This window comes from Macaca nemestrina, chromosome 6 (assembly GCF_043159975.1).
Source record: "Macaca nemestrina isolate mMacNem1 chromosome 6, mMacNem.hap1, whole genome shotgun sequence".
Taxonomy (NCBI): Eukaryota; Metazoa; Chordata; class Mammalia; order Primates; family Cercopithecidae; genus Macaca; species Macaca nemestrina.
The window spans coordinates 370,889-396,722 of NC_092130.1; the positions used below are offsets into that span (position 1 = coordinate 370,889).

Here is a 25,834-nt window from a genome sequence, read left to right on the forward strand (position 1 = left end):
TAGAAGACACACAGCCCTCTGCCACGGGTGGGAAGGGGTCAGGGCGTGGCTGAGGTTTCATCAGCGACTGGGCACTGGGGGAGCCAGCACCCCAAGGTGCACACAGGCCCGGTCTTCTGCTCTGAGGGGCCTGGGCCCGAGCAGTGCCACGGCACCACGCACACTTCCACACCCGCCAGCCCAGCTGCAGCAGCTTGGCCAAGATAACAGGCGCTCCTGCTCAAACCACATTTCCCAGCTTTTGCGGAGTTCATCACCAGCCTCGCTAGCAGTGACTTCCCACTTCCACGCAAAGGAAACTGCCAACGAGGTAACCATCCATTTTTTTTTCCTAGAGTGAGGCCTGGTTGGAAAAGAACAGGCCACCCCAGTGGCCTGTGAACGACCTTGTGAGGGTCACCAGGCCCCCTCAGCTGCAAGGCTCGAGCCCACCCCTGGCAGACTACATCATGCACTGGCCCTTGCCAGGGTGACGAGGCCAAGGCATCACCAGCTTTGACCTGGTGCCTCTGGCCTGGGCAACTGTCCCCTGTGCACTCAGCAAGGCACATGCTAATTTAACCCAATCTGTCAGCCCAGGTGCCTGGAGCTGAAATGGCCTGCCCACTTTTGCCCCGCCCCAGCCCCCTTTCAACATGAACCTTGAGAGTCTGTGGTGCGTTCTTCAAGAGTGGGCGCACTCTGGGTGCCTCACCCACATCATGCACTTCATCAAAACCACTGTCAGAGGGGGGACCTGTTAGGATCCCCGTCTCCCAGAGGAGGAAACTGAGGCAGAGACAGGGTGGGTACCCCACCTGAGGACACACAGAGAATAAGCTAGGACAGAGCCTAGTGGCAGGTCCACGCTCCTCCACTCAGTGACAGGCATGCAGAGAAGCCAGGGCACCTTGAGCTGCCATCCCTGGGCCACTTACCCACCGGCTTGCGGCCCAGGCCAAAAACATCCCCATAAATAACCGTCCACAGCTGCCCTCAGCCTCCTCTAGAAGGCAGGTGCCCCAGAAGCTTCCTCACAAGCTCTTTGACGTTTCAGTGGCATGCGGGTGGCTGAGGAGCCCTGAAGCCAGGTGAAGGTCCGGGAAGGTGAGACGGGGATTTAGCTCAGGCAGTGCCCACCAGCAGGGACAGCACCGCCATGGGCGCCTGCTTGGGAGGAACACCTCAGGGGTTTCCCCGACGCTCAGTGCTCAAGGCCCCACACCCGTCCTTGCTGGACATAGAGAATTAACTGAGCTTCCAGGGGTCCCTGGAGCTTAGTGCCTGTGCACACCAGTGACGTGACACGGGACTTACAGCTGGGGATGGGTCAGGGCAGCCCTGGCCGAGCAGCTGCCACATGGGGCAACCCCTGCAGTGACAGTATCAGATGGGTCTCCACCTCCCCAGGGTAGCCCATGGGGCAGAGCTGGGCTCCTCTGAGACCCACTGCAGCTCTGGGGAAGGGAGGGGTCTGGACATATCCTCATCACAGACTAAGAGGAGCAATGGGGGTGAAGTGGCAGCCCAGGTCCCAGGTGGAGCTGCCTTGGACTCCAGAGCAGAATCCAAGGGGAGCTTGGGGGGTGAGCACAAAAAAGGCCTGAGGGTCTGCTAGGGTGGAGGGTGAAGGGAAGAGAGCTGGGAACCTCTAGAGCAGGTTCCAGCCCAGCACAGACTGGGGTTCAGACAAGCCCAGGACACAGCCAGGCAGCCCAGTGCTGGGGCACAAGTCACCCGCATCTGGACACTGCTATCCAACCTCAGAACCTCAACTTCAAGAGCAAAAAGGAATCCAAGCCCAAGGTGGGGTGGCTGTGCCAGGAAGGGTGGTAGTACCAAGTTTCCAATGATGCTGCCCCCATGTGTGACAACTCATGCCTCCCTCTGGGCCTCAGTTTCCCCATGTGTAAAATGGGAGGTTTGTACCTGATGCTGAGGCTCCTCTCAGCTGGGGTTCTGATGCCCTTTGAGCCCGTGTGATGTCTGCAGGATCATTCACCAAAGGAACTTCTGACCAGGGTCCAAGGAGCCTGTGGGCATGATAGAAATCAGGATGGGTCCTGGCCTAGGTGGCCCCCTGGGGGTGAGGGACAAGGGGCGAAAATAGGGCCAGAACCACAAGTGTCCTCCCCTAGGCCACTGACCATGAGGCAAGAAGATGTGAGCCTAGTCCAAAGGAGCGATTTCAGTGACAGGAAGGAGCAGACAAGCAAGGCAGAGCAGCCCATCCCGTGCCTCTGTACCCCTTTGTTGTATGCCACAGCTGGACACAAGGCCTGCCCCTGTTCCCAGCTGTGAATGGGGACAGGAACTCCTCCCCGGGAGCACAGAGTGTCTGCCTATGGATGCCAGTTCTCCCACCCCAGCCATCAGATTTGTGGGAACCCACCCCTGTGCTGGCCTCCAGAGCTGCCTGGGTGCAAGCACCACTCTCCCAGGAAAGTGGCTCAGGGCTGGCGGCATGTCATCTCACCACAGCAGTTACAGCAACCAACTCACACCGGATCTGCCCGGTTATTGTCAGAGTCTGGATGGAGGGGGAGCAAGAGAAGGCAGCCCTGCTTTCCCACGCAGCTGAGCCCTGCCTCATCATGGCGTTGGTCCCTGGCACCTTCCCCAACCCCCATCCTTTCCAAGGGGGTTCCTGAGCAGCCCCTTCTCACACAGGAGTGGTAGCATCATTGCTTCCAGGATGTTTGCACTCAACGTGTCCTCGGGGTCAGGTCTTCTGACAACATCCTCAGGGTACCTGAGGGTGTGGTGACTCAATGCCCACATTAGGACACAGATATACCCACGTCCTTCCCACCAGGGACCTGGGGCTCAGGTACTGACGGGGATGCCCCTGGATGAAGCTGCTTCTGAGAAACCCGGGTGCCGCTGTGACAGCGAAGTCCGCTCCACCGCAGGACGGCCACCTGAGACGAAACCACTGCTCGGCAGCCCTGGGCGCAGATGTGACGTAAAGTCAGCCACACGACAGGAGACCCCTGAGACAGCCGGATCGAGGGCTCAGAAGGAAGCTTCTCCAAAGAGAGAGGCCACTGGCCGGCAAGCACAGGAGAAGATGCCCAGCCACACTGTCACCAGGAAAAGGCAAATCAAAGCCACAAAGAGATAGCACTGCGCACCCACTGGATGGCCAGGTGAGGCACACCAGAGAATAACACAGGGTGCTGAGGACCCGGTAAAGGAAGACCCTCTGCACCTCTGCTGGAAATGGAACGTCATTCAACCACCGTGGAAAACCGTTTGGCAGCCAATTTCATACCTGTGACCCCAAAGCACTGAAAGCAGGGACCTGGATATTTCTAACAAGAGTGTGCCCGGCAGCATTTTTCATGACCACCAAAGGGTGGGAAGCACCCAGGTGTCCATCCCGTGATGGACAATTCACCCCAACAGAAAGGGGGCCTGACACAGGCCACAGCAGGGAGGAACCCTAAAGATCTTATGCTGAGTGACAGAAGCCAGACAAAAGCCCATGCAGATGAAATGTCAAGAGGCCAAGCCACAGAGACGGAACTACAGACTGGGGGTTATCAGGGTCCAGGGGAGGGGAGTGGCCAGCCACTGTTTAATGGGCATGGGGTTTCCTCTTGGGGTTATGGAAATGTCTTGGAACTATGTAGAGGTGATGGCTGTGCAAGGCTGAGAAAGGGCTAAATGCCACCAGATTTTTTAAAAAGTTAGTTTTACATTATGTGAATTTCATCTAAATAAAAAAAGAACCCATAATTATTTGACACACTTTTTCTCCCTCTCTGCACCCCAGCTGCTGGGCCCATCGCCAGCTCCTGCTGTTCACATGAGGACAAGGACAGAAGAGCCCACGGGCAGGAGCGTGTGCAGGCGAACCCCTCCCCCACGGCCCACCCCTGTGTCCTTTGTACTCCAAGCCTCCCTGGCAGTGAGAAGGGCCATGTGACAGGACCCCGTGAAACACAGACAAAGTGATGGTGGCCCCCCTTCCAGGCCTCAAAGCTCCTCAAGCCTCAGCCTCCTCAAATTCTGTGCCCTTCTGCGCAAATGGCTGGTCACACGAGCTGGAAGGTGTGGCCACCAACCCCAGGGCCTGGAAGACATGCCAGGCTGTGCCATTGTGTCAAGCAGGACACAGTGGACAGCGCTAAGCCCCTGAGACTGGGAGCGTTTCTGCCACCCAGTTCGGTCTCACCTACCCTTGCAGATGCAGGTGGTGGGAAGGCTGGGGAGTAAACATGATGTAAGCCCTTCCTCAGTCACGATGTTCCAAGGCTCTGTGGGGCGTCCTGTTTGTGACCTGCCAGGAGTCTCCTGCAGAGATCACCTGTGGGCTGCCCACTGGTGCTGGGTCACACAGCCAGGCTGACCCCTCACGATGGCAGAGCATCATGCCCATGTCTCTGAGTGCCTGTGAACCCTGCTTCCCCAGGTGAGGAGGGCCATACCCAGAGCCCTGCCTCAGCTAAGTGACTGGAAGGGGGCTCAGGCTTCCCTGGGCACAGCAGATGCCCCACAGGCAATAGTGGAGCAGCAGGAAGGAGAGCAGACCAGGAAGCCCCCAGCCCTCCCAGGACCAGCCCCTGGCTGCTGAGTCTGTACTGGTTTTAGTGGCAAGAAACCCAGTGAGCCCTCTCCCTCCACTGGACGCCCACCCCAGGTCCTGCTGCACCCCCAGCTCACTCACCCTTGGGTCCTGGCACCTGGTGTGCTCACCTGCCCCAGCATCTCCCAGCTCATTCATTAAATTCTAGGAAATAACATGGTTTCTTTTTCTCTTTCTGAAACACAAGGGAGAGAATTTCCTGGAGTCACAGAGGCACAGGAGGGAACTGGAAGCAACCTGGATGGCCCTTGTCCTGCCTCCTGCCCGGGACCACATTGACCCTCAGCCACTTCCCTGGAACCCTGGGCTTCTACAGGGCACAGACGTCAGCAACCCAGGGCATAGAAGAGCCCAGAGCCAGGAATGGAAGTGCCACAGCCAGCAGCTGAATCTGAGAGGCAGCTCCAGGGCCCTGGGACCTAGTCCTGCACACCACAGACATCTCCCTGATGTCTGAGCTGGCCCCAGGCCTTCCGGGTATCCCCAGTATGAGGGAGAAAAGCATGCATCCACCATCCCGCCAGGTGGGCGCACACCTGTCCAGGGGCACAGGTGACCTTTCTGAGGTGGTGCCTGGGCCGCTGTACTTTGTGCTGCCACCTGAACTGCCGCCCTCAAGGTCCTGCCTGTGCCATCTCCCTGCCGCCGGCTCTCTAGGACGCAGAAGCCAAGCACAGAGGAGATGCGGGAACACAGACCTTGCTGCCCGCTCTCACGCATTCCCTCCTCGCCTGGGGTCTCAGAGAGGACAGCTCAGGGATCCACAGGATTCACAGCCTCCAGGCTCTGGGGAAGGGGAGAACGGGGTCCCTGAGGCCCCCAAGATCATACACCTATGAGGCTAGGGCTCCATGGAGGTCCAGGTCTGCTCAGAGTCATCCATGTGCCTGGGCCTCACCATAGGGAGGTAAGACCAAAGTGGGGAGGAAAGGCAGGACTTCAGGCACTGCCAAGTGTCCTGGAGCCTGGGTCAGGAGAGGGCCTGTCCTCCAAGGTCTCCTGGGGGAGGTGGAGCCCGCCTCAGGGGGCACAGCATCACCTCCTTCAGCCCCAAGCCTGGGCCAGGCTGCCACTCTGGTGGGGGAGCCAGGTGGGCTCTGGGAGGCCTGGGACTTTCTCACCCCTCCCAGCCCCCAGGGGCACAGTGCCTGGGTGAGAGACCCCAGGGGACCTGTGAGCTTGACCTTTCTGAGTCACACTGACCCACGGCCTCCCAGGGGCCAAAGACCCCACCCCACAGAGCACAGAAGACTGGCAGGCCCAGGCACAGATGGTCAGGGAGAGACAGCCCCATTGCTGTAGTCCCCTGTGGCCACGTTATGCTCCTTGTCCGGTAGCCAGCTCTCAATCTCCTGCACCTCACCACACAGGCGTGTGGAAGAAGTCACCGCACAGGGCCCTGACTGCTGCCTCTCCCTGCCAGGTGACAGCTTGTGAGGTCTCTGCTGCTGTCTCCCCAGGGTGAGCACAGACCGGCAGGAGCTGAGGCTACCCCAGGAGTGCTCCTGGGCTGCCCACAGGTGCTGCCGTAGATTCTCCTAAGTCGCTCACAAGGAAAAAGCTGTGGAGAGGCGGGAGGTGGGGTGGACAGAGGGCACAACCAGGGTGGGGGCTGGGGGCACAGCTCTAGCACCAGGAAATGGTCTCCCGGCACCCCCTGGAAGGAGCTGTCACAATAGACACGCAGCCCCCTCCACTCCAAAAGGATGGAGAGAAGCGTCAAGGTGAGGGCTGGGCTGTGCTCCACTCTGCCCCTGTTCCTTCTCCCAGGGTGAGCTGGGACGTGGGAAGGAGCCCTGTTCTGGACAAGGAAACATAGTTGACCCCTTGCCCCCTGCCGCCCAGCCTCCACCCTGCACCCTCCACCCTGTCCCCAGCACAGCAGCTTCCATCAGATGCCAGATCTCCAGGCAGGCAAACGCGGGCTGCAAGGGCCATAGCCTGACTTCCTCGCCACACACCTGTACCACCCCTGGCACAGATGTCTTCCCACCCCTCCCTCAGGCCTCCTCTGATGTGGCCATGCCTCGTCTGGTCCCCAGACCCACCACACTCCTTGACATCAGCTAAAGCAAGGGTCCTACCTGAGAAAGCAGCTGAGACCCCGGGGCTCCTATTTCAGCCTCTGAGCACAGTTCCACGTGTCACTCCTGTATCTGGGCCAGGCTGTCCCCAGGGCACTGGAGCCTGAGGCAGATGCTTTACCCGTGAATGGGCAGGCTTGGGGCCACCTCCCTCGTCTGGGAGCCCTCCTCAGCCCCACCCCTGGACCCTCACCACTGGCCCAGAGAAGGGGCTGGAGCAAACCAGAGGACCCAGGCTGGGGAGCTCCTGCATCCTTTCCCTCAGCACCAGAGTTCATTGACCATGGATGCCTCAGTTCCCTCACTTGTGAAATGGGCCAAGGTAAACCTGGTGAAGCTTCTGGCCAGAGAGAGGAGAGGAAAAAGAGAAAGGAGGACCGTGAGCAGGAAAGCGAGTGCCTCCGCCTGCTTGCAGGAGACAACCCAGATAGACCAAAAGCCAAGAGCACAAAACCATGTGACAGCTCAGACCAATGTCAGCTTTTTAGACCTTGAAGGCAAGCGTGTTGGTGTTACAGTGACAGAATTAGAACCTGGGGGAAGGTGACAGAGCTGATGAAAATTTGAAGGCGGAGGTTGCAGTGAGCCGAGATTGTGCCACTGCACTCCAGCCCGGGCGACAGGGGGAGACCCCGTCTCAAAAAACAAACAAACAGGAAAAAAAAAAAAAGAAAGAAAAGGAGAGTTCTCATCCCAGCCAAGTATAAAGATGCAACTTTTCCCAGAAAAAAGAAATAGAAGACAATGATGTGCGACCTGTAAATTACACGTAAAGAACACAGTAAAGGTCGAACTTCTGAGGCATCAGTCTGAGAAGTTTTAAGAAGAAATAGATTTCAGAATGAAAAATTGTTACCTCTTGTATTCTCATTGAGAACAAATTTGTATCTTAAGAACAGCTTACTTTTCAACCAAAATTCTAGTTTGATATTAGCATATGTTTAAAATTGTAGCTAATTTTAATAAGACCTTTTTTTTTTTTTTTTTTTTTTTTTTGAGACGGAGTCTCGCTGTGTCTCCCAGGCTGGAGTGCAGTGGCGTGATCTCAGCTCACTGCAAGCTCCGCCTCCCGGGTTCACGCCATTCTCCCGCCTCAGCCTCCCAAGTAGCTGAGACTACAGGCGCCCGCCACCACGCCCGGCTAGTTTTTTTTTTGTATTTTCAGTAGAGACGGGGTTTCACCATGTTAACCAGGATAGTCTCGATCTCCTGACCTCGTGATCCACCCGCCTCGGCCTCCCAAAGTGCTGGGATTACAGGTTTGAGCCACCGCACCCGGCCAATAAGACCTTATAAACAAATCTATCCCAGTTTTGATTGGGATTAGAAATTATGAGGTTATAAAACATTTGTTTCATAAGCCTTTTACCACCCCATAACTTTTTCTGTTTTGTAACTGTTTACATTCATTCAGTTGTATTTATCTTTTAAATTTTTCTTTAAAACAATCCCCAAAACTTTTAAACGAGGCAATATTGTTTCAAATCATGAAATAACTCATCATTGTTTGTAGCAGTCTCTGCATTCAGACTGCTCTAATATTTGGTTTCAGCTTTGGATGTCTCTATTCAGAAGACTGGCCTGTAATCTCCCTCTCATGGGCTGTCTCATACCGCACTTGGTATCAAGATTCTCCGGATCTGGTGAAGGCAGTGTTGCTGTGTTCCTTCTGAATCTATTCTAGCGAAAAGCCTGCATAAACTTGGCATGGGAAACAGGACATTTTCCTAAATAGAGGAAAATGTTTAAGGCAAAAATCTTGATAGAAAAATCAAGAACACAAATTGAGTCATAAAACTCTAAAATTTGAACATCTATAGACAAACTAGAGTTGGGGAAATAAAAAAAAATCAGGGAGACATTTTAAGTACAAGTGGCTGATCTGAAGAAACCGCAGTGAGAAGAGGGAAATGAGCACACCTTGAGAACAGCAGCAAAGGTCGCCTCCCGTCGTGATCACTGGTCTCTTGGCTCTGCACAGTGTGAAACGGCAGTTCACAGAGTGGCAGCTGGGACGGAGGCAGGACCTTCACCATGAGATGACAGCGGGTGCACTCAGGGTGCTACGGCCGTAGACAAGGGCTCCATCTTAAGACGACCTCCGTGGCAGGTCACCGTAGAATGTTCAAACGAACACGTGCCACACTGTGGGGTCCAGCTGCTTCTATCTAGACCAACATCTTTTGGTTGCAAATTCTACATTCTTTTTAAAAGCCAGCATTTCTCATGAGGAAAATGCTCTCTGCCACGCAGTCCGTCCCTGAAGCTGTCACCTGCGGGTGCCATCTTGAATCAGGGCTTAGTTGGTAATGGACTCTTATATTTGCTCACCAAGAAATTCTGCAATTCATCTATAATTTCCATGGTGAGATTTGCGTATCATAATGCAAATAAAATGGAAAGAAGCCAAGAGAAATAAAATTCCCATCTTAGACAAAGAAAGAAGACTTTACCTGGCAAAGAGCTAGGGTCATTTCTGGAAACATCTCACTGGCCACCGTCGCTAGGAAACATAGAGTCACTGTCAGCCATGGGAGCTGCTGAAGGACCTCTGGCAGCCTTGGGTGCTGAGGAACAGGGCTGGCATGTGTGGAGGAGGTGGGTGAGAGCACAAACCGAGCTGCTGCTGGGCCACCCTCCCTGGTGGTGAAGGAGGCAGAGGAGACCATCAGGAGAGCCCTGGGAGACACAGCCTTGGGTCTCTGGCTAAGCCACACTCATCACTGTGAAGTAGGCAGTGTGTTCACACAGGCAGCACACGAATGCAGGACATCACTCCAGGACAGGGTCTCCTCACAGAAAGAAGCCCGGGAAATATCCTCTTTTTTGTAAAAATGTTACTATGTCATCTAACTTTCCTAAAAATACCTATGCTCCTACTGCAGTTATTTTAATGGACTTTAAAATATGGTGAACTACACACAATATTTACTATTTTAATCCTTAATTTCACGATCCAGGAGCAGACAGGACCATAACAGCAGACAGAGAGGGGAGCCCAGGCACTTCTCCCTGACCCTGAATCAGAATCCACACAGGAACCTGGAAATGTGTGGGGCTCAGCAGACTGCGGAGGGTGAGCAGGAAGCCTTTTCACACTCGTGGTCTATCTCAGCACTCGGCTGTGTGCATCAGAACATCACTGGGGCCCCAAGATGGGCTGCCCAGGGCTGAGCTCTGGGATGAGAAGGAACAAGGAGGACACGACCCCTACCCTCACAGTGACCAGCCATGGCCAGGATCCCTCCACCCATGGGTGGCAGGTCACAGACTTTGGCACTGATGAGTCCAAGCCTATCTCAGAGAAACAAGCAAAGTGACATCTTATGGGTCACAAGGGAGATTTGCAAGGAACAACTGGCCTCTGGGGCAGCCCCTCCCTTTGCTTAGCTCATCCTACACTGGAACTGGATCCTCTCCCACCTCTGCTGCAACCAGTGTGAAGCAGCTGCCCTGGCCAGGAGCTGTGAGGCTCCCTCCAGTTAAATAGGATTCTGGCCAACACACACCAGCCCCATGCACACAGCGCCACCCCACGTAGAGAGAACGCGGCGGCTCCCAGGGACTGCAGAATGTGCCCGTCTCTCCTTACCTGGAGCAACCACTTCTCCCGCCACAGCCCGGGTCCTCATCACAACAGGAAGCTCCACTCCGGCTGCCTGTGTGCAGGAAAGCCAGCGACACAGCGGCACGTTCCTCCTCACCTGGATTCTTCGTCCACACGGGAGGGACTGCCCCACATACACCGTTCTCCTTGACTCCTGAAACTTCCTGTAATCACAGAAAACATATTGCTGTGAGCATCAGGCTGTGCTGTGTCCTGTGTGCGCAGGTCTTTTCTTCACTTGGTGACATTAGAAAACCAGATGAAAAACTGTGTTAAAGTCTAAGGAACACAAAAGAACAGGACAAACCGCCTCACGCTACAGACACAATTTCCTTGAATTATGTTTCCTCCAAGTCCATGTGGCTTGGCAATTAAGTAATTTTGTTCCAAGGAGAGAATCAAGCTGCTAAGGAAAAAGCTCACTCCACACAGTGCGTGGCTGACGCTGTCATTTTATCCTGCTATTCAAAAGCAAGCCTCACTGGGGAACAGGCTCTTACTCAGAATTCACCCGACGAAGGACACAGTGTAAGTCGTCTATAATACATACAGTCAGATTCTCATCTCGTAGGCTCATTCAGAAAGATAAAGCTAGGAAAGCAACTGTATTCCTCAGACAAATGCAGGGGTTTGACCTTCAGTTTCCATGGGGCCTCCTTTTTCTTCTCCCTGAGGTGTTCCTCCATTGGGTCCTCGGTGGAATCTAGGAAGACAAAGTGCGACCATCAGCAGGTGCTGGGAGGAGCAGGAAAAACAGCTTTCTAGCCCCAGGCCGCCTCATCAGGTAAAACAGCACATCTTGAACAGGGCACAGCACCCAGGGCAGGCTGGGCGTCCCTGCAGCCTCTCAGGGCTCCTGCCTCCTAATCGGACCCAAGCTCACTTGCCCTCCCTTCCTGCATCCTTCCAAGGTCATTTCCTCCCTAGAATCCACCTGTGGTGCTTCTGTGTGTATCTGTCATTCCAGAATATTTTATACTTGGTAAAAAGAAACTGTTGTTTAAGAGAACATTTCATTCCAGCCAAAATATTCTATATATTCACTAATCTTTTGTTTTAAAGATAATAAAACAAAGCTTTGAAAATACGAAGTTATCTTCTCATTTAAAGATAATTCCTACTTAGCAAGTGCTATCTGTCCTGGCACTCAGCCTTCTCAATGCAATGTGTGTGTGTGGGTCGGGAGTCCGTTGCTGCTCACACTCACAGGGGCTTTGACACTGGGACAGTCCATCATGGGGGCAGCAGGTGAGGGTGCGGACCCTCCCCAACCCAGCCGTGCAGGGGAGATGGGTGGCAGGCTAACACCCAAGTTGTTCCTTGAAACCATATTCGGTGCTGGGTCTTCACTGTGTTTACTCCTCAACTAAAGCATTTATTTTTCCTCTTTATTATTATTATTTTTTTGATAGATGGTCTCTGTCACCCAAGCTGGACTGTAGTAACATGATCTCTGCTCATTGGAACCTGTGCCTTCTGGACTCAAGTGATCCTCCCCACTCAGCCTCCGAGGTAGCTGGGACTATAGGTGCACCACCACACACAGCTAATTTTTTTTTTTTTTTAAATAGATACGGGGTCTCACCATGTTGCCTAGGCTGATCTCCACCTCCTGGACTCAAGCCATCCTCTTGCCTCAGCCTCCCAAAATGCTAGTATTACAGGCGTGAGCCACCCACCTGGCCAACTGGAGCATTTCTGAGGCTTGTGATGATCCTGTTATTAAACACAATAGAGCAGGTCCCTGATTATTCTCTGCTTTTGACCACGAACTGAGAAATGACCCCACCACTGCTGCTGACAGCCTGTGAGCTCTCTATGTGTGTTTCACATTAATGATCACACCAAAGTCCAGTGGAAAATGTAACTATTCCTACCCTGGGTTAGGGAACCTTTGAGACCTCCCTACACCGACAGTGTTTGGGGCCTGTCTAGGCTCTCATCCTTCCACACACAGACAGATGCCGGAATTCCCTGGCATGACGAGTTACACCAGGGCTGGCTGGTGAGTGCACAACAGTAGCCCATTGCATCAACCCTCCATCCATTCCTGAGTTCACATTCACCTCTTCCATTTAGGAGATCGAGCGCCTGGGAAACTCATCTCTGTACCACCTCTGAGCAGTGTGGATGTAAAATTTACCTTCAGAGACAGCTGTGGTGGAGGATCAATGGGTTAATTATGTGAAGTGTGCAGTGGTGATGCAATTTTTTAAGAAAAGTGCTCCCTGGGTTGTGCTCTGCACGGGGAAACATGCTTTCTGGGGAAATGCACATGCACTCCCAAGACATTCCCAATCACTCCTCCCCACCCCGATGCACACCACACTATTCCATCTACTTGACAATCCTGCCTCCCTCCCCACCTTGTGCACACACTATTCCATCTACTTGACAATCCTGCCTCCCTAGACTCCAGTGGATGGTCACAGTTCTTTATTGGACTCAGTGTTTTTTACACCGAACTGTCCAAACCTCATTTCTGTCAGGAAGCTCAAACTGAAGTGGCTCTCCAGCAAAAGCAGGCTAGGAGGTGCTACCTTTGGCAACACTAAAGATCTCTCCTTAGAAATCAGTGCTTCCAGAACACACACCTTTTTCTTTGGCGCATTTGTCGGCCTGCATTTACAGAAAGAAAGACACTGTGAGCTTCAGACCATCCTGTGTCCTGTGTGCACACGTCTTTTCTTCACTTGGTGACATTAGAAAACCAGATGGGAAATCGTGTTCAAAGGAACACAGAAGAATAGAACGAACCGACTCATGCTAAAGTTTTTCCTGGAGGATGTTTCCTCTCAAGGACATGTTGCTTGGCAGTTAAGTGATTTTGCCCCAAGGGGAGAATCAAGCTGCTAAGGGAAAAGCTCACGGCCACTCAGTGTGTGGCTGATGCTGTCATTTTCTCCTGCTGCCTTAAGTCAAGCCTCAGTGGGGAACAGACGCTCATTCAGAATTTCCCCCACCAACGACACCATACAAGTCACCTATGATACATATGATCATATCTTAATAAGAAAATAACTTTCTCTCAGATAAAACCAGGTGGCCTGACCTTCAAATGCCATGGGCATCCTCATCTGAGCTCACTGGCGAGGCCTTCCAGGGGATCCTCAGCAGGAACTAGGAGGACACAGAGTGACCGTGAGCACCTTAGTGGTGTTGCCCATCAACAATTCAGAGCCACTGGTTGACATGGGTGTGGGCCACTCCACACTCCACTCGACCTGGGTGGAGAAACCAACTCCAGTGAAACAAATGTAACTTTCTTTGAGACTGGAAGGATCTATTTCTATGTTTACTCAAAGAAGCAGTAAACTTCTTCTAAGGGAGAATTTGGCTACTTTCAGCTTCATGGGGAAAGTGTGAAGGGGGTGCCCTTGCCCCCTCTACACAGGAGAAGTGCGATGTGCTACTGGCAGCCTAGGAGAGCCAGCAGCAGGAGCCCCAGAGAGGCCAATTTTTCCCCCAAAGAAATGATGCCCAGGATCACATTCACCTCTAACAAGGGGAAGTCATGGACCTGTGCTGGGAGGATGGCTATGAACACACACCTCAACGACCCCAATATGGATGACTCTTGACAGACATCTGGACTCATCCCAATGAAGATCAATGGGAATAACTGGGCTAATCCCACTGAGGATGATTAACACCTGGGCTGAGTTCCCCCCCCCCCGCCCCCCGGCCCCGGGAACAACGTCAGCTGGACACAATGAGGATGTCTATGAAAACTTGGGTGTTCTCAGAAGAGGACGGCTATGAACACATGGCCTGGGCCCACTGAAAACTGCTGCTAGGCTGGGCCCAGGAGGCAGCTTTGAACAGATGGACTGATCAGGACAAGGATAGCTGTGAATACCTGGGCGGGCTGGCCCATATGAAAAGAGTTATTAACTTCTGGGCTGGTCCCCAATTAGGACATATGAGAAAACCTGGACTTCCCCAAGTAATGATTGCAACAAACAACTGGGCTCAGTCCGATGAGGATAGTTGTGAACACCTGTGCTGTGCTCAATGGGGATGACTGTGTACAATGGGGTCTGGCCAACGACAGGTGTGTGTGTGTGTGTGTGTGCGCGCGTGCGTGTGTGCGTGCGTGCGTGTGTGTGTGTGTGTGTACAACAAGGCTGTTTATTTCACCTGGGTGCAGGCGGGCTGAGTCCGAAAAAAGGAGTCAGCAAAGGGTGGTGGGATTATCATTAGTTCTTATAGGTTTTGGGACAGGCAGTGGAGTTAAAAGCAATGTTTTGGGGGCAGGGGGTGGATCTCACAAAGTACATTCTCAAGTGTGGGGAGAATTACAAAGAACCTTCTTAAGGGTGGGGAAGATCATAAAGAACCTTCTTAAAGGTGGCAGAAATTGCAAAGTACATTGATCAGTTAGGTGGGGCAGAAATAAATCACAACAGTGAAATGTCATCAGTTAAGGCTATTTTCACTTCTTTTGTGGATCTTCAGTTGCTTCAGGCCATCTGGATGTATACGTGCAGGTCACAGGGGATATGATGGCTTAGCTTGGGCTCAGAGGACTGACATTCCTGTCTTCTCATATTAATAAGAAAAATAAAACAAAATAGCGGTAAAGTGTTGGGGCAGCGAAAATTTTGGGGGGTGGTATGGAGAGATAATGTGCGATGTTTCTCAGGGCTGCTTCGAGCAGGATTAGGGGTAGCACAGGAACCTACAGTGCGAGAGATTCAACTGAAGAAAGATTTTGGGGTAAGGGGCAATATTGTGGGGTTGTTAGAAGGAGCATTTGTTGTATAGAATTACTGGTGATGGCCTGGATGCGGTTTTGTATGAACTGAGAAACTAAATGAAAACACAAGTTCCGAATAAAGTAAGAGGAGGAGAAATACAGGTATTAAAGGACTAAGAATTGGGAGTACGCAGGACATCCAATTAGAGAGTGTCCAAGGGGGTTCAACGTTATTGTTTGCTTGACTGGTGAGTTTTTGGGCTCTATCCTTGAGTTTTATGTTGTCATGTAACAGGCCAGAATGATTTAGATAAAAACAACACTCTTCATTTAAAAATATACGGAGTCCTCTTTTTTCAGCAGTAAGTCGAGGCCTCAGCAATTTTGGAGGAAAGAGAAATGAAAAGCCAGCATTTTTTTGTTAAAGAAGGATTAGAAACGCCTAGGAAAGAGTAAGTTTGATAGTGTGGTGGAGATGGCTGGGGAAAGGTAGAGGGTGGCATAGGAACGGGAACCAGAATAAGAGTAAGTATAAAAGTAAAGAATAGGACTTCATCAGGGTGAAAGTATTGGAGGGTACCTTACCACTGAAGATCTATCCACTTCAAGAGAGACTTAAGGGTGGCAGATTGAGGTAAAACCAGGAGCCACTAAATACCAAGAGCCTGAGAAACTGCTTGGGTGATTTGACTAATAAAGGCCAGTCTGTTATTGCACTGTATAGAGGTGGGACGGCCAAACTGAGGAATTATGTCTGACAGAAGGGAAGAAATGACCGCGGTGGCCTTCTCAGACCCTGTGGGAAAGGCCTCTACCCATTCAGTGAAAGTGTCTACCCACACCAAGAGGTATTTTAGCTTCCTGACTGAAGGCATGTAAGTCAATTTGCCAGTACTGGGCAGGGACAAATCCCCGAGCTTGATGTGTAGGGAAGGGAGGGGGCCTGAGTAATTCTTGAGAAGTAGAAGAATAGCAGATGGAACACTGAGAAGTTATTTCCTTGAGGACAGATTTCCACGATGGAAAGGAAATGAGAGGTTCTAAGAGGTAGTCCAGCGGCTTGTAACCTACATGGAAGAGGTTATGAAATGACGACAGAATAGAATGGGCCTGTGAGACTGGAAGAAGATATTTTCTTTGGTCCAAGAACTATTTGCCTTGTGCAGGAAGAGATAGGTGGAGTTTCAGTGAGGGAGTAGGTGGGAGTGGCCAAGTGAGAAGGAGAAAAACTGCCCTGAGGGACAGAAGTTGGAAAGCTTGCTGCTGTTTTTGCTATCTTATCAGCATAAGCGTTGTCCTGAGTGATGGGATCTGATGCCTTTTGATGGCCTTTGCAATGAATGACTCAAGCTTTCCTTGGAAATGAAGCGGCCTTGAAAAGAGTTTTTATTAAAGAGGCATTAATGATGAAGGACTCTTGTATAGTAAGGAAACTTCTTTCTGCCTATATAACAGCAGGGTGGTGCAGGATATGGAAGGCGTAGTCAGTATAAATATTGACACGTAGTCCTTTTTCAAGAGTGAGGGCTCCAGTTAAGGCAATGAGTTCGGCTTGCTGAGAGGTAGTGGAGGGGGCAGAGCAGTGGCCTCAATGATAGATGTGGAAGATACTGTAGCATAGCCTGCCTTTGCTGGTGAGTGGCGATTAGGCCTGGTGGAACTGCCATCAATAAACCAATTGTGATCAGGGTGAGGAACAGGAAAGAAGGAAACATGGGGAAACAGAGTGAATGCCAGGTGGATCAGACAGATACAGTCAAGGAGGTCAGGTGTGGTATCAGGAATAATGTGGGGGCCAGCCTAAAACAGCAAGGTCAAGTTGTTTGGACAGAAAGGCTACAGGGCACAGTCCCGGCTCTTGTGTAACAATTCTGACCACACAGCCCTGCAGCTTCGGCTGTGTGTGATGGAAACGGGTTGGGATGAGTTAGGGAGAGCTAGTGTGGGGGCAGCTTCTAGGGCTGTTTTTAAGAAATGGAAAGAGGAGTGAGGAAAGGATTTAGGATCAATGGGGCCAGCTAGGTTTCCTTTTGTGAGTCTATATAATGGTTTTGTTAGGACAGCAAAACCAGGTATCCAAAGGCGAAAGTATCCAACCATGCCTAGGAAGAAAGGGAGTTGTTTTGTAGAAAAAGGGTGTTGGGGTTTAAGAGATTGGTCAGACATGATCGGCAGGGAGAGCACGGTGTTTTTATGTAGAATTATGCCAAGGTAGGTGACGGATGGAGAAGAAATTTGAGCTTTGGAGGGCTCCAATATCCCTTGGAGAATAAATGTTGAAGGAGCAGGAGGGTGTCTTGTTGAGAAGATTCAAAGGAGGAGCTACAAAGTACAAAGTCTTTGACTACACAGTCATCAATATATTGAATAAGGTGAGAAGCAAGAGGGGTGGAAAGAAAGTAAATCATGGGAAAGAGCTTGGAGGCTGAAGTGATGAGGGCTGTCCCTGAAGCCTTGCCGCAGTAGAGCCCAGGTAAGCTGCTGGCACTGATGGGTGTCAGGGTCAGTCTGGGGTAAAAGCAGAGAGGCTGGGACAAGGGGTGCAAGGGGATAGTGAAAAAAGCATCTTTAAGATCAAGAACTGAATAGTGAGTTGTGGAGGAAGGTACTGAGGACGAAAGAGTGTACGGGTTGGGCACTACAGGGTGGATGAGCAAAACAATTTGGTTGAAAAGGCGCAGATCCTTAACTAACCTGTAAGACTTGCCTGGTTTTTAGACAGGTAAAATGGGAGAATTGTAAGGAGAGTTTATAGGTTTTAGAAGGCCATGCTGTAACAGGCAAGTGATAACAAGCTTTAATCCTTTTAAAGCGTGTTGTGGGATGGGATATTGGCATCCAGCGGGCTAAGGGTAATTCGGTTTTAATGAGATAGTAAGGGGTGCATGATTGGTCACCAAGGAGGGAGTAGAGGTGTCCCATACCTGTGGGTTAAGGTGGGGAGATACAAGGGGAGGATGCGAAGAAGGCTTTGAAATGGGGGAAAAGGCAGCAATGAGGTGTGGCTGTAGCCCAGGAATAGTCAGGGAAGCAGATAATTTAGTTAAAATGCCTCGACCTAATAAGGGAGCTGGGCAGGTGGGATAACTAAAAAGGAGTGCTTAAAAGAGTATTGTCCAAGTTGGCACCAGAGTTGGGGAGTTTTAAGGGGTTTAGAAGCCTGGCCGTCAATACCCACAACAGTTAGGGAGGCAAAGGAAACAGGTCCTTGAAAAGAAGGTAATATGGAGTGGCTAGCCTCCGTATTGATTAAGAAGGGGACGGACTTACCCTCCACTGTAAGAGTTATCCAAAGCGTCTGTGATGGTCCAGGAGGCTTCCAAGGCGATGGGGCAGCATCAGTCTTCAGCCACTAAGCGGAGAAGGTGTGGGAAGGAGTCAGTCAGAGAGCCTTGGGCCAGAGTCCAGGGGCTCTGGGGGGGGGTGCCGGGCGAGTTGGACAGTCCGATTTCCAGTGGGGTCGCGCACAGATGGGACACGGCTTAGGAGGAATCCCGGGCTGCGGGCATTCCTTGGCCCAGTGGCCAGATTTCTGGCACTTGTAGCAAGCTCCTGGGGGATGAGGTTCTGAAGGAACCCCTGGCAGCGGCCAATGACAGCTTTGACAAATTTAGTAGGCACCAGTGAGGAAGGGTGTGAAAGCACGAGCTACTCCCAGTAATTAAAGCATTGCAGACCTGGGCTGGGCCCAGTGAGATTGAATGTGAATATCTGGCCTGGGGCGAAGGAGGATAGCTGTGAACACCTGTGCCCGGACCAATGAGGATGGCTGTGAACACCTGGGCTGGGCCCAAGAGGACAGCCTGGAATAACTGGGATGGGCCCAGAACACATGGCTATCAACACCTGGGCTGACCCCAACGTGGACAGCTAGAAACATCTGGTGTGTGCTCAGGAGGACAGTTCTGTTCATTTTGGCTGAGCCGAATGAGGACAGCTGTGAACATCTGCACCGCGCCTAATTAAGACGATGGTGAACGGATGGGCTGTCCCCATGGGGGACATCTGGGAAGCCCTGGCCTGGGACCATGGAAACTGCTGGAACCAACTGGGAGAAGTCCTGTGAGGAAAGCAATGAACACCAGGGCTGGGCCCAGTATGGATGGCTGTCATTACCTGGGATGGCCTCTATGAGGGTGGCTGGAACCAATTAGCACATATGTGAACAAACTAGCTGGCCCGATCAGGACGGCTGTGAACATCTGGGCTGGCTGTCATGTGAAGGACAGAGAACTCTGTGGCTGGTTTAGATGAGGACCACTGTGAACACCGGTTCAGGCCTGGAAGAAGACAGCTGGGAAACCCTGGGCTGGACATAATGAAGATGGCGATGAACAGGTGGCCTCAGGCCAATGAAAACGGTTCTTACCCTGGGCTTCATGTCATTGAGAGGAAGCATGAACTCCTGGGCTTGCCTTGATACTGATAGCTATAAAAAACTGTTGCTATAAAGAGCTGAGCTCACACAAACGAGGGAGGCTGTGAACACCTGGGCTGACCTGGATGGGGATGACTGTGAACACGTAGCCTGGGCCCAGTGAGGACAAGTACTAACACCGGGGCTAGATACCGAGGAGGACCGCTGTGAATGCCTTGGCTGGGCTCTACGAGGACAACTTGGGAGTGTTTGGGCTCGGCCCTAAGTAAATAGCTGTGAACTCCTGAGCTGGGCCCAGTGAGAGTTGCCATGAAAACCTGGGCAGGGCCAGCGAGGACAGCTGTGAACACCTCGCCTGGGTCCAAAGAGAACAGCTGAGAACACTTGGGCTAAGCCAGTAAGGACAGCTGTGGCACCAGGGACGATTGCCATGTAGACAGCTGTAAACACTGTGGCTGGTTGCATGAGCACAGCTATGAATGTCTAGTCTGGGCCCAGTAAAGACAGCCAAAAACACCTGCCCTGGTTTCAGTGAGAGCCACTGTGAGCGACTGAGCCTGCCCCCATGAGGATGCCTATGAACAGCTGGCTGGGCCCAAGACGAATGGCTCTCGACACCTAAACCCACCCCGAGAAAGATGCTGTGAACAACTGGGCTAACGCCACTGAGGACGACTATTAACACCTGGGCTGGGTCCAAGTGAGGGCGACTTCAGCTGCACCCGGAAAGGACAGTTGTGAACACCTTGGATTTCTCTGATGAAGACGGCTATGAACCCATGGCCTGGGCCCAATGTGCAAAGCTGTGAACACCTGCATTGGTCCCAGTGAGGGAAGCTGGGAAAACCTGGGCTGGGAAAACCCAGTGGAAGCAGCAGTGACCAACCAGGCTGGCCACAAGAGGACAGCACACGGAAACGGATCACGATGAGGACGGCCGTGAATGCCTGGAAACAAAGCTACCCGAAGTCATTGCACTTCATTTTCATAAAGGGAGTACTATTTCATCTGCTCACAGCAAAAACTGGCAGAATCATCATGCTCTGGCTTTTATGAAGCTGATCCCCATGAGGAGAAAAATCCTACGAAGCTGAACTCAGAGATAACTGTTTAAAAAGCTGATTCCAATGGTTCACATTAACGAGCTCTTGTAAAGAGCCTTCTAGATAGAGCATTCCATCTGATGTCTTTCACGAAAAAACAAAAGGGGGCTCTGGGCAGAAAGGGCCAGAAGAAAGTGGAAGTCCACGCCTGGGCTCACGTGCCAGCTGTGGCTGACCCCTGGCTAGGGCACTGCAAAGCCAACCCAGCCTGTGCTTCCTTTCAAGCCTCAGCTCCCCGGCAGGCTGGCTCCCTCTCTGGAAGCTTCCTCCCTGCTCTGGGAATGACACTTCATGGATTCATCTGTTTGCCATTTTCCAGATGACATCATACTCAATTTTTTTTCTTTTTTCTTTTTTTTCTTTTTTTTTTTTTTTTTTTTGCCTTTATCTCCCTCTGTTCACCTCTCACCTCTTAAAAGTCCTGTTTGTCCCACTTCCCTGTCCTTTGGAAAAGTAGTAACACCTGCTGATGACCATCCTCTGCAGTCCCCAGACTCCCTCTCCCTGTCATCTTTAATAAAGGTGACACTGCGGCTTGGCATGAATACAGGTCCTCCCCGACATGCCCTACCCCCCATCTCTTGGAGCGTATAGTTCCCTGACTGCAAAACCCCTGCCTTTGAAGGTTTCTTCCTGCACCCAGCTCCCGTATCTATATTCTGAGCCACACTCAAAGAAAAGTCAAGTGACACAGTGAAAAATGCCATTCAGAGAGCTGGCCTGGTGGAGCCCAGACATCAGATCAACTTATTAAAGCCCCATATCTACTAATTCCACCTAGAAAAAAAAGATGTCAAAGTTGTTTAGACTGATTTGTTCCTCAAAATCTCCCCTGACTCTGTCGCCCTGGCAGGGCCAGAGAAATCCCAGCAAAAGCCTCATCAAAGTTAAAGCTCAGAGTTAGAGAGCTGACGGGGTGGGTGCTTCTTGGGAACGATCCTGCAAGCCAGCCTCCCTGCCACACAGATGGGGAAACCCCGGACCACAGGGGTTAGGGGGTTTCCCCACAGTCACATTACAACCCAGGCATGCGATCACCGTGTCGAGTTGACTTTATCACCCTCCACCACCTTCAAACAGCAGTTCCCTGAACCTCCAAGTTTCCCACAAAGGGATTGTTCTCTCCCAGCCTGATTTTGCCAGAGGGTTGTCCAGGTGCCCGAGATACATGAACCTTAAGGCTGATATTCGAAAAATACATTCTTATTTTTCTGACCAAATAGGTTTCCAGATTTGGGGCAGAACAAGCCATTCAGCAATTATTTTATCTTTCAAAACAAATGGAATGCACGTCCCCATTACCACTATCCATTGCCGCTTTGTCCATCACATTCTGTGCACAGCATCCAAATCTGGTTAGGAACATCAAATTAAAAACCAAATGACTGATCACCGAAATCACTCTGCATAATGAAAATCGTCTGGATGTGGCTTTAAGGAGCCTCAGGGCAGGAACAGGGTGGGACATGCGAGGCTTGACTTTCATCACTGTAGCCAGAGATCTTCAAAAGGACAGACTGCAGGCCTCACGCAGCCCACAGAAATGTTTGGTTTGGCCAGCATCATGTTTCTAAAACATTTGAATTTGCTGTCAACATTTAAAAACCAGAAGAACTTGCATTAAATTTTGGATATTCAGTTTCTCTTGGACATTTGGAAGATCCAGCAATCCCAGCCTTTCCAAGGAGCTGCCCATGGAGAGAGCAGGCCCTTTCTAGGCAGGCAAGGCCTGGCCTCATTCCAAGGTGACCAACTCATCTTGGTCGGCTGGGGGACGTTTCCTGGGAAACCCCTCAGTCCTAGGTACCAGGACAGTTGGTCACCCCACCTAGTTCTCTCACTGATGTTATCTGCCTGGAACCTGGGGACACTGCACGTGTGACCTCTTCCCTACAGCCTCCGCCACTCCCCTCTGGGGAATGCCTCTGCAGAACAACATGCAAAGCTGTCCGCTCTGAGAATTCTCCCCACTCTCCTACATACCACCTACTCTCAACTTCTCTTCACTCCTTGGCATTTGCAAAAGCCATGGATGCTGACACAAATGAAGTCCAATTCTTTTTTTTTTTTTTTTTTTTTTTTTGAGATGGAGTCTTACTCTCTCACCCAGGCTGGAGTGCAGTGGCGCGATCTCAGCTCACTGCAACCTCCACCTTCTGGGTTCAAGAGACTCTCCTGCCTCAGCCTCCCAAGTAGCTGGTATTACAAGCCCAACACCACGTCCAGTTAATTTTGTATTTTTAGTAGACATGACGTTTCATCATGTTGGCCGGGCTGGTCTTGAGCTCCTGACCTCAAGTGATCCACCTGCCTCACCCTCCCAAAGTCCTGCGATTACAGGCTTGAGCCACCGTCTCCTGGCCATTTTTCTTTTCTGAAACAGAGCCTCGCTCTGATACCCAGGGTGAGTGCAGTGGCGTGATCATGGCTCACTGTAGCCCTGACTTGTTGGGCTCATGCAATCCTCTCACCTCAGCCTCCAGAGAAGCTGGGACCACAGGCACATGCCACCAGATCAAACTATTTTTTTAATGTTTTGTAAAGACACGGTCTCGCTGTTATCTAGGGTAGTCTCAAACTCCTGGACTCAAGTGACTCTCCTGCCTCGGCCTCCTAAAGTGCAGAATTCATTTTCAAGGACCCACGCAAGTGCCATTTCTTCCCCTGGGAAGCCTTCGCTATTCTCCCGGTACCAGGTAGAACAGGGCAGTCTGTCTGTGTTCTAAACACACTCAATTCTTCCTTTTACTTTGCTCATCACCATTAACACAGCATCAAGTGAGCTGACCCAGGGAGCACCCTTCCCAATAACTAGAGGGAGTCAAAATTGTGATAAAATTGAAAACTGTGAAGATTTCGAAGCTGAGTTGAAGTCTCAGTGTCTCTGCAGTTGTGAGCTTTGCACGTCATTCACCAAAATGAAAAACGAAAACCATCCCACAATTGTCTGCACCAACTCCACAGTGGTATTTACCACGCCGAAGTCAAAGAACACTTGGACCCGCTGAACACTGACCCCCAGTTTCTTCTGCCTGTAACGTGGTATCTTAATCCTACGCTGATGTGTCTGCCCCAGTGGCCCTGGAGATACTCAAGGGCAGCAACCTTCTTCCCAATCCTGTATCCTCGATGCCTGCAACATAGAAAGCACTCAGTAAAAATATACCAAGGAGGGAGTGCTGGACTCCCATCAAAGAGGTTAGAGGACTGCCTTATTTGCTGTGGTTTTAAAGGACAAAGATCTTCTCAGCTGTCCCAGTGCTCACAGGGACACTGAAGCTTAGCCGAGTGCCCTGAGCCGTATGACAAGGTGAAACAACCAGTCTACAACTGGGGTCAAGCTCTAATTCTTTCAGCCATTGATCATGAGATTACAAACTGTTGTCAGCGTTGGGGTCTTTTCTGGTAAGTAAAGAGGATTCTAGGAAGGTTTTCTCTCCTTCAATCTTCAGACGTACGCATCCAGCATCAACTTCCTCCTGGACATTTCCACCCCACGGGCGGCTCGTATTAACATGTCAACATGATCCTTCCCCTCAGACCTTTCTTCCTCATTCTCGTGCTCCTTCTCACACCCAGCCACTTTGGCCAGGGCAGTAATCCAGCCATAGTCCTTTGTTCCACCCTTTCTTTTGCTCCTCCCACTTTCAATAAATCACCAAGCCCTGGGGATTTAGAAATTTGTCTTGAAATTTAAAAAAAAAAAATTATCTTGAATTTGTTCATTTCTCTCCCCACACTCCTACTGCACTGATTGACGCTACTGTCATGACTACCTGGATGATTGCAGCAGCCTCCTAAATGCACCCCCTGCCTCCCACTCTGGTTCCTCTAATCGATGCTCCCTGTTGCAGTCAGTGTGAGCTCTCTATAATGGAAATGAGACTAAGTCTCACTCCTACTTAAATGGATCCCACTTACTCAGAGAGTCAAAATTCAAACCTCTTAGCATGGTGTTCAGTTCCCTGCATGACCTGGCCCCTCTTCCCTTTTCAGCCTCATTTCCTCCACTCTTCCTACTCTTCCCTTTAAACTTTACCATCCGGCCACACAGAACTTGTACTAATTCCCCTCCAATCTGCATATCCAAATCATATTCTGATCACCACTGACAGCCTGACCACATGCTGTTCCCTTTACCAGAAGCATTGTTCTCCATCTGAGCCAACACACACATCTACCTACCTTTTAACGATTGACCTAGTCACCTCTACTGAACTTCAGGGCCCGTATTTGAAATCACTTCATCTGGAAAAGCTTCTGGGATTTCCTCCATTCCTAGCAGGAATGGGGGCCCTCCTCTGAGCTCTCGTGTCCCTGTGCATATCACTTTCATGGCAATGATGGCAGTTTTCAGGAACTCACCTTATCTGTCGACCTCAAGACTGGGAAGGCAGAGACTGGCTCAGTGTCCTACTTTCTCCTTATCTCTTTATCCCCAGCACCTGCACAGTGCCTGGCACATAGGAGTTACTTCACCATTGCTTGCTCAATAAATGGATATATAGTATGATCTCAGATGGAAGATTCAGTGGGACATAGACTGGGAAAGTGTATCTACGTAGCATGTGTTCATTTAAGTCCAATTTGATGGGACATGGATTGGTGAAGGGCTCTCTTTAATCGAATAGGTTCCTCAAAAAAAATTAGACAAGCCTGGTCTGTACGGAAAGTAACTTCCTCACTGCATGATGGCTTGAGCCTGAGCAGAAAGGGGAACAGCATGTGGAGTACTGGCCATTCTTTCTTGCCGTATTTTCCACGGACGTAGTAGGAAACAACACTGGTCCCAGAGTGAGGAGACCACAGTCTCAGCTCCGTCCTGCCACCTGCTGTCCCTGTGTCCCAGGATGGGTTGCTTTTCCTGTCTGGTCCTCACCTGTAATATAAGGGTATGGAACCAGCTCCTATGCTGAGTGTGGTGATTTGAATTCACCCACAGCTGAATTTGCATCCCAGCTCCTCCAATTACTACTGTGCAGGCCTCTGTAAGTAATGCTGACTTCATGGGGATCATATATAGATTAAATGTGATTACATTCCTTAAGTGGATAATGCCACTCTGCTCACAGAATAAGTGCTCAACAAATGGTTACACTGAAGCATACCAGCTCACCATAGGACTAAGTTATCAATGGGTTATATGGTAAAGCTACACAGGCATAGCTAAGATTTGGGGCTGTTTAACTCTGAGTCATGCCTTTCCCTTGACCCCCCCCCCCCACAAAAAATAAAACCTTTTTGTGCACATTTGTAGCCCATTCTATCTTTGTAATGAAGCAACCCACCTGTGGGGAAAGCTGGTGAGTACTGGGAGAAGCTGAGGTAGGCCTGCACGTAAGACTCCCGGGCTCAGGGCACAAAACCCCTCGTGGCCTTTGGAACGTGTGTGG

At 51.1% G+C, this 25,834-nt stretch overlaps 2 protein-coding genes across 24 annotated transcripts in view; both read right to left on the reverse strand.

Annotated features, from left to right (window-relative positions):
• LOC105483957 (family with sequence similarity 153 member A) overlaps positions 1–5,610 on the reverse strand; it is a 73,470-nt gene extending 67,860 nt beyond the window's left edge. For 5 of the 17 annotated variants that reach the window (XM_071097932.1, XM_071097927.1, XM_071097926.1 and 2 more), the window contains exons 1-5: positions 5,107–5,608; positions 4,681–4,745; positions 4,164–4,305; positions 2,372–2,972; positions 1,909–2,012 (exon numbers count right to left, since the gene is read on the reverse strand). In XM_071097932.1, coding sequence (XP_070954033.1) covers positions 1,909–2,012; positions 2,372–2,445 — 178 coding nt within the window. In that variant the 5' untranslated portion in view covers positions 2,446–2,972; positions 4,164–4,305; positions 4,681–4,745; positions 5,107–5,608. Of the gene's footprint in view, positions 1–1,908; positions 2,013–2,126; positions 2,350–2,371; positions 2,973–4,163; positions 4,306–4,651; positions 4,746–5,106 lie in introns of those variants that run through there. The other 12 variants (XM_071097937.1, XM_071097935.1, XM_071097924.1 and 9 more) reach the window with 11 other exon arrangements.
• BAGE2 (BAGE family member 2) overlaps positions 5,107–25,834 on the reverse strand; it is a 63,147-nt gene continuing 42,419 nt past the window's right edge. For 4 of the 7 annotated variants that reach the window (XM_071097943.1, XM_071097942.1, XM_071097941.1 and 1 more), the window contains 7 exons: positions 18,231–18,312; positions 10,897–10,964; positions 10,247–10,425; positions 9,108–9,294; positions 7,944–8,927; positions 6,655–7,623; positions 5,107–6,371 (listed from right to left, as the gene is read on the reverse strand). In XM_071097943.1, coding sequence (XP_070954044.1) covers positions 8,862–8,927; positions 9,108–9,294; positions 10,247–10,425; positions 10,897–10,964; positions 18,231–18,312 — 582 coding nt within the window. In that variant the 3' untranslated portion in view covers positions 5,107–6,371; positions 6,655–7,623; positions 7,944–8,861. Of the gene's footprint in view, positions 6,372–6,654; positions 7,624–7,943; positions 9,006–9,107; positions 9,295–10,246; positions 10,426–10,896; positions 10,965–11,940; positions 11,978–18,230; positions 18,313–25,834 lie in introns of all 7 variants that reach the window. The other 3 variants (XM_071097946.1, XM_071097944.1, XM_071097945.1) reach the window with 3 other exon arrangements.